The sequence below is a fragment of the Otolemur garnettii genome, unplaced genomic scaffold, assembly GCF_000181295.1.
Source record: "Otolemur garnettii isolate 467f Iridium unplaced genomic scaffold, OtoGar3 scaffold00009, whole genome shotgun sequence".
Classification (NCBI taxonomy): Eukaryota; Metazoa; Chordata; class Mammalia; order Primates; family Galagidae; genus Otolemur; species Otolemur garnettii.
The window spans coordinates 2,978,238-2,986,637 of NW_003852404.1; the positions used below are offsets into that span (position 1 = coordinate 2,978,238).

Below are 8,400 nucleotides of genomic sequence, written 5' to 3' on the forward strand. Positions count from 1 at the left end.
GTTAGGTTACTACGACTTCTGGCCTGCTTATGTTCTCTCTCTCTCTCTCTCTTCTGCCCCTGCTCTGGGAGATGCAAGCTGCCATGGTGTGAGCTGCCCTGCGGAGAGGCTCACATGGAAAGACACTAACATCTCCAGCTAACAGCCAGTGAGTAAGCTTGGAAGTGGATCTTCTGAAGCTTGCCAACAGCTATGTGAGTGAGCTTAAAAAGAGATACTCCTTTGGTTGAGCCTTGAGATGACTGTAGCCCTGGTTGACACCTTGATTGTAGGCTTGTGAGGGACTCTGAGCCAGAGGACTTAGCTAAACTGCACCTGGATTCCTAACCCACAGAAACATGAGTAATAAAGGTTTTTTAGCTGCTAAAATTGAAGAGTAACTTGTGACACAGCAATAGATAGCTGATACAGACCCACTCCCTGTGAATACCCTTAGTACGCATGTTTCTTTCTCTCTCCTTTCCTTGCTTTTTTATGCATCCTAATTGATGTAGATACAGCTACCTCATTCTATCCTAGGCCAGGTTTTTTCCCACATGAAGCTCTGCAAATATCCCAAATCTACCTTTCTCAGTATATCCAATTTGTCTGGCATTATCATTTGCGCCAGTGGGGAAGAGAAGCTTTCATCAATGGTGGCATCTGATGCGCTTCTCATTATCCTCGCTGCTGTCTCCCCCTCTGCAAAACTACTCAGCAGTGAAATTAAAACATTTGTTCACTTCATTGCTCAGCAGTGATGCTAGGGTGACCATCTGGGAAGAGAAGCAAGGGTGGGCTGATGAAAGGGCAGCCCCGCTCTCTGCTCTTTCTTCCAGAACCTACTGGGGACCTGCACCAGAGCCAGAGCTATGGCTGTTCCTCCATCAGTCCCTGAGCCGCCTGCGGCTCCATGGTGGAGTGAGTAAGCCCTTTTCTGAAACAGCATCTCTGGCTCAACAGAAGGTGTCACATATCAAGACAGGCTGGGGTTCATTAATTGCTACCATGTAACAGAACTCCAAGAGAGGAACTAAAACAGTTTTGTCAAAAGCGGAAGGTTCTTTAATCATACATTTGGAACTAACTCCTTTAATGCTCAGGGTTAAAGGTACTTCACTGAATTCATGTTAATTCACGGTCACACAAGCAATCAAAGTACTTCACCTATGAGTGAAATACAGGTATAGATGTTTAAAAATGACACAGTTTCCTTTCTCTCTATCTATGAAAAGCCATTCAATCATTCTCTTAACTAGTCTTTTAATTGAATTCACTTATTTTCCCCAACTGTTTGCCTACTTCCTTCAAATCTATTTGAGTTACACCATATTCCTGTTCACTCAGGTGTCCCTTGACTGCTGAGGGCCAGATGGGAACAATAATGATACTAAGTACAATTGCTCACCACTGTCCCAGGCTCTGCAGACAGGAATGCCACCTACTTTCCTCCTCGTAACAGTTCCCAGAGGCATTACTACCACTACAACATGTACTTTAGAAGAGAGCCAGGGAGGTTAAGGCACTCGCCTGAGGTCAGGTATAAAGCAACCTTTCATCCAGAGCAACCTGGATGAGATACTGTGTTCATTCCACGCCCTTGGCACTCTACCTCCCAGATCTGAAGTGTAATCAGATCCATTTACGCTGGTTCTACTGGACTTAACCACAATCAACATTGCTTCAAACACTGGATCTAGGGGTGTACCATGGGCAGCCCATATGGGCTCCATGTGGATTATTTGAGACCTGTTTTGCTCATCTGTGATGTTGGATATTACGAAAAGTATGTATGGATCCTTTTTTTTTAATCATCAGCTTTCATTAAGTGTTTGTGTATTTAATGTGTGGCCCAAGATAACTCTTACTCTCCCAAAAGATAGACACCCTTGAGACAATCTGTACCATTTTTCTTGATCTCAATGATGAGTATAGAGACTGGTACATAGTAGGTGCTCGATAAATGTTTGTTTAATGGAATCCCCTTCATTAAGACCACTAGCCCCTCTATCTACGGTTGTACATCTTAGACTTAGTAATGAATAGAGAAAAGATTTGAAAAAACAACTTATTTCCACCTCTCACAGACCAATAAAATGAATCCCATTAACTCACTCTCAAGAGGGCTACCCAACACTGTCAGTGAAGACAGTCCTCAAAACACAGAAATGCACCACTTGATGAGCCTCCAAAGCAGCAAACACAGCTGAAAACATCAGATTCACACAGAAGAGACTTGTTTGCCTTTGAAATATAGCTGAAGGAGACAAAAAGCTTTGGGAGTCTTTCTAGAACTTTAGGTAGAAAGTGGATCAAAAAGCCCAGAAATCAATAGTAGAAAAAGTTATCTCCTTTCTCTAGTTAAAGACCTGCTTTGCTGTATACACAATTAATTAAAAGCAGAGACATGGCTAGGAATAAAGAAGGAGGACAATTAAAAGTTAGAGTATAAAACTGAAAAAACGTATGAGTTGGGCTTTATATAAAGGTTTTACTTGGCTCAACCAGAGGTCAGTAGTGACCTCTTGGGTCACTATCTGCTTTTTCTAATGGGTAGGGATATTACACAGAGATAAAGATGGGCAAAAGACACTTTCCCATCCCAGTCCCCAAGAGATTTCTCCTTAATCAGTTTTAGCTTTGGCTTCACACAATTCAAGCAGCACAGCCTCTTCTCATGTTGCTGCAATCACTGCTCAGGGAATGGCTTTGCCACCTTTCATCACGGATCTCACAGAAGAAAATAACCAGGACACTGGTTCATGGCATCCTCTCTAAACTCAGTCCAGCCCAGCTGCACACCCTACACCTGGGTTCCAGAAAAGGAACAGGTGAGTCCACCTCAACCATCACTCATAAGCCTTGCCAAGCCTCAAAATTATACAGAGGGGTAGATTATCATCAATGTCAAGCTGTCTGAAGTTATGTTGTGATAATTAACCAAATAACAAAAATCAACAACTATGAAACGTCACTCAGAGCTCTTTGGGAGCTAAAAATGTATGAACACAAAAAATCCCAAACCACCTTTAAAACTGTACTGTAAAATAATGTGATAAGTGAACAATTCTTAAATGCTCTCAGCTCTGAAGTCTTTCTGTAACTTGGCAACTCCTACGCACACTTCCCCCCAAATAATCACATGTGGCAGTATGCAGTACATCCTTGTTATCAAGACATAAGGATGGGATCAAGTCTTAAGTTTATTTTGCTAGCAGCCAGCTCAGTGTGTCTGACACAAATTAGTTACTCAGTAAGTATCTGCCGAATCAAAGTACAAGTAAAGAATAACACTTGGGAAAATGAGTATTCAGCAGCTTCTCCCAACACTGAAAGGTGCCAGCACAGACGTCACAACATCTGCCACCATATACTGTAAGTTTTGTAAGCAATTAACCTCTTCAGCCGACTTCTCAAAATGGGATCTACAGATACCAAACCAGCAACTCATGAGGAACTTGTTATAGATACAGATTCCCAAGCTCTACCAAAACCTAAGAATCAGACTTGTTGGAAAGGAAAGAAGTCTGGAGGTATACATTTTAACAAGCACACCAGATGATTCTTACATACATGGCACCATTATTCTATGACTGCTTCATACCAGACACTACCTCTTCAGGAAGCTGCTTCCAAGTATTTATTTGAAGGTACGCCTTACAAATCAAGCTTAAATAACAAACCATCTCATGTCAAAGTAAATGACCACAGCACCAGGATATTACAAGGTATTCAGTGAAAAAGGGGTTTCACGATCTATTAAGTCTACAAACACTGAGTTAATGTATAAACAAACAATAGCAGTTATTACCTGCATTTTACTGTGAGCTTTATACAAGTAATCTTAATTAATTCACAATGACCCCATGATGTAGCTGATCCCTTTTACCAATTAGGAAACCAAGGCTTATAAAGATTTTAAGTTGCTCGAGGTCACAATGGTAGCAAATGGTAGAGCTGGATAAATAAATTTTATATCCAAAATATAATATTTCCAATGGAGCTCTACTAACATGCAATAACATAGATGAATCTCAAAATAATTATGCTGAATGAAATAAGCCGAACAAAAAATACATACGACCCCAATACTCTAGGAAATGCAAATTAATGCACGGTGACCAAAAGCCCAACAGTAGTTAGTTACCCAAAGGATGGGCAGGTGGAAGGGCAGGTAGAAGGGCAGGAGAGAGGGATTACCGAGAACAGAAAAAAACTGTGGGGGTGATGGGTATGTTTACTGTATTAATTGTGGTGATGGTCTCAGGGCACATACTAAAACTTACCAAATTATACACTTTAAATGTGTACAGTTTCCTGTCTGTCAATTATGAGTCAATAATGCTGTCTAAAACAGAGAGAGAAAGAGAGAGAAAGTGGAGGGACTGAGCACAAAGCAGCACCTCTGAACTCTGCATTTAATTTAAACTTAAGTTCTTAAAGCATCTTTTCCCATTTTCTTTCTGAAGTTGAGAGATTTATTATGGACTACAACAGTTTTAAATACAGCCACCAAGTGGTTCATAGAGCTCTTACTCTGACCTCTAAAGCTGAGGAAGAAATAACATAAGCCTATAATGATCACCAACAGTGAATCAGTGTTATTCTAAAGTACTATTAATGTTATTGCCATCAAAAGATTAGAACAAGAACTGGAAAAAAAGAAAAAAATGTTGAACAAACCCATATATATCTCAAGACATTTCCTGAACACTTGTTATGTGCCAGACACTTCTTTTAGGTACCAATGTTTAAGAAAAAAATGCTTAAGACACAGTTCAAGTAAGTATAGAGGTGATTCTCTAATAACTCAAGTACTGCTGATCTAAGGAATAATGTTACTCCTCTATCGCCAGGTAAGTGGAGAGGAAGCCTGAAGAGCAAATGAAGAGGCGTGTCTATAAGCTATCAAGGTAACAAACTAATGACAAAAATGATGGATTGAACAGTTAAGAGACATGCAAGTGCAAAAATATAAAACCATAATGTCCTTCAGCATAATCAGTACAAAGAGTACCAAGGATTTATGACTTGAAACCTCCCAAAGAGAGTCATCAGGTTTAGGCCAGCCTTGTAAACAGCTTGTCTCCCAAGAAAACAATTTATAGCCAACTGCCGATTAGCAAGGTTAAGATAAATACTAGACCTTGAATTTGTTTTTCAGAAAGTAAATTCGCTATGGATAGGGAAAACATTTATTAGAAGGCATTTATTGCTTTAACACTACATTTCCTACTGTAAAAAGGGAGGACAGGCCCATACCATCTCTGCCCATCAGAGGAGCATGCCTGCTGGGGCAGTGCCCTCTCCACCAGCAGCCTCTCAGAATGGGGAAGCAGGCCTAGGAGAAAGGGGCAGCCAGAGGAGTTTTAAAGTAGCTGTGGAGGTGAGTTCTGCAGGGTCAGGTATGAGGAACCAGGTACTGAGGGAGCACACAGGTGGGCATGTGTCTCAGCTAAGTTACTCACTAAAGAAAACATAAGGTCATCTAAGAGCATGACGGTCACAGGGCAGTTTTCTGATGCCAAACATTTAGACATATATGTATTATTTTCGCACTGTTGGGAAGCACCATGTGTAAGAGAACACCTTTAAAACCACAAGTTTAGTGCTTAGTTTGAATGCTGGCTTAGGGTTGTGTAAGCTGTGACCTTTGCCAGATGGCACAATTTCTTTGACACAGTTTTCTCATCCATAAAATAAGACTGAACACTAGTACCCAAACCTCAATGGTTTTTGTGAAGGTTAAAGAGAATAACGTGTACCAGGCTTAGCTTAGGAAGTATTCAACAAATGTTTACCATTAGTATCTTTGTGTCTGAAAATGGCCAATGTATTCCTAAACACTGGATGTAATTAACTATATTAACTCTACATAAAGTTCTTTTCGGTATATATTTTGAGTATCTGTTGCTGTTTTGTTTTTGTTTTTATGGTTTAAATCTCTGATTTGGGGTTAATCATGACTATCTTCTGCCTCATTTTATCCTTGATTAAGAGGAAATACTATGATCAGTGGAGTATCCTGGATCAAAACTGATTAGAAGCTGAGATTCACCTAGTGATCAAAATATAACCTCGTTTTGTAGAACAGAATAGAGAACCCTGAAATAAAACCACATACTTATAACCAGCTGGTCTTCAAAATAGCAGACAAAAACACATACTGTGGAAAGGACAAATTATTCAATAAATGGTGCTGACAAAAATTAGACAGCCATATGTGGAAGAATGAATGAAACTGGGTCCCCATCTCTCACTATATATAGAATTTAACTCAAAATGGATTAAATACTTAAATGTAAGACCTGAAACAAGAAAAAAATCCTAGAAGAAAACCTAGAAAAAACTCCTCTAGATATTGGCCTAGGCAAAGAATTTATGACTAAGACCCTAAGAACAAAGGCAATAAAAACAAAAATAGACAAACAGGAACTAACTAGAAAGCTTCTGCACAGCAAAAGAAATAATTATCAGAATATAAAGACAACCTACAGAATGGGAGAAAGTATTTATGAACTATGCGTCCAACAAAGGACTAATATGAGAATCTATAAGGAACCTAAACAACTCAGCAAGAAAAAAACAACCACCCTATTAAAAAGTGGGCAAATGACATGAACAGGCATTTTTCAAAAGAATATATGCAAAGGTCCAACAAACACATGAAAAAATGCTCTACATCGCTAATCATTAGGGAAATGCAAAAAGTAAAAACATAATGAGATATCACCACCCTACCTGTAAGAATGGCCATTATTAAAAAGTCAAAAAACAACAGATGCTGGTGTAGATGTGGTGAAAATATACACTGTTGGTGGAAATGTAAATTAGTACAACTTTTACAGAGATCAGTATGGAGATTTCTCAAAGAAGTAAAAGTAGGGCTCAGTACCTATAGCTCAGTGGCTAGGGTTCAAATCCAGCCTGGGCCTGCCAAACAACAAGAACTACAACCAAAAATTAGCCGGGTGTTATGGCAGGCACCTATAGTCCCAGCTACTTGGGAGGCTGAGGCAAGAGAATTGCTTATCACCAAGCGTTTGAGGTTGCTGTGACCAGTGACACCACAGCACTCTACCAAGGGTGACATAGTGAGACTCTGTCTCAAAAAAAAAAAAAAACAACAAAAAACTAAAAGTAGATCCATCATTCAATCTTACAGTCCCACTCACTACTGGGTATCTACCCAGAGGAAAGGTAAATCATTATATATAATAATATATCCCTTTTTCCAAAAAGGAAATCATTATATCAAAAAGCTATGAGCACTTGTATGTTTATCACAGCACAATTCACAATGGCAAAGATAAGGACTCAACCTAAGTGCCCATCAACTGATGAGTGGATAAAGAAAATGTAGTTTATACAAACCGCGGAGTACTACTCAGCAGTCAGAAAGAATGAAAATAATGTCTTGCAGCAACTTGGATGAAACTAGAAGTCATTATCCTAAGTGAAGTAACTCAGGAACAGAAAAATAAATATCACGTGCTTTCACATAAGCAGGAGCTAAATGGCTACATGAGGGCACACAGAGTGGTATAATGGATTGTAGACTCATAGGGGAAAGATGGAGTACAAGTGATGGGTGCACCAAAAACCCAGACTCCACCACTGTACAATACATACTTGTAATGGAATTCAACTTGCACCCCTAAATCTATTCAAATAAAAAAATTTTACTAGCCATGGTGGCTCATCTGAGGTCATGAGTTTGAGACCAGCCTGAGCAAGAGTGAGACCCCATCTCTAAAATAAAATAGCTGGGCATTGTGGTAGGTGCCTATAGTCCCCTCCACTTAGGAGGCTGAGGCAAGAGAATCACTTAAGCCCAAGAGTTTGAGGTTGCTGTGAGCTGTGATGCCATAGCACTCTACTTTGTCTCAAAAAAAAAAAATTTTAAAAATACATATTACTACACTGAAATATTAAAATATATAGATAAACTATAAATGTACTTATATATAAACTTCATTTTAAAAGTATCTTGCCTATACCTTTTGAAGACTGCTCCTTATAGAATAAATCTCAAAAAAAGTTAACATTTCAAAAAATTGAAATGTTGGGATATTTTGCATTTTCATATTTCTGTTGCCCCATAAGAGGTTGATATGGTATCATGAGAACACTAAACTAGCAAAGAAATAAAACTCAGAGGTACTTACCTCCTTTTGTGGGCCTTTAATTTCTGCACATACTTCTAGTCTTTTTAAAACATCCTGGGTAACCATGAGTGCATCTGAGAAGACAGTTTCATTTTCTAGAAGAAAATTCAGTTGGTTGTGTTTTCTCTCACATTCTGAATATAGAACAAAATAAAACAAACCAGCAATTCGTTACTTGAAATGATGTTGTAAACATGTAAGCTTTCTGAGAGCCTTCAGGTCACAGTCCACTGCACTAAGTGATACTTTGCAC

The 8,400-nt window shown here is 39.1% G+C and overlaps 1 protein-coding gene across 1 annotated transcript in view; it reads right to left on the reverse strand.

Annotated features, from left to right (window-relative positions):
* Positions 1–8,400, reverse strand: part of ZBTB40 (zinc finger and BTB domain containing 40) — a 74,412-nt gene that overhangs the window by 30,784 nt on the left and 35,228 nt on the right. The window contains exon 3 of the mRNA XM_003783813.3: positions 8,148–8,281. Coding sequence (XP_003783861.1) covers positions 8,148–8,281 — 134 coding nt within the window. The remainder of the gene's footprint in view (positions 1–8,147; positions 8,282–8,400) is intronic.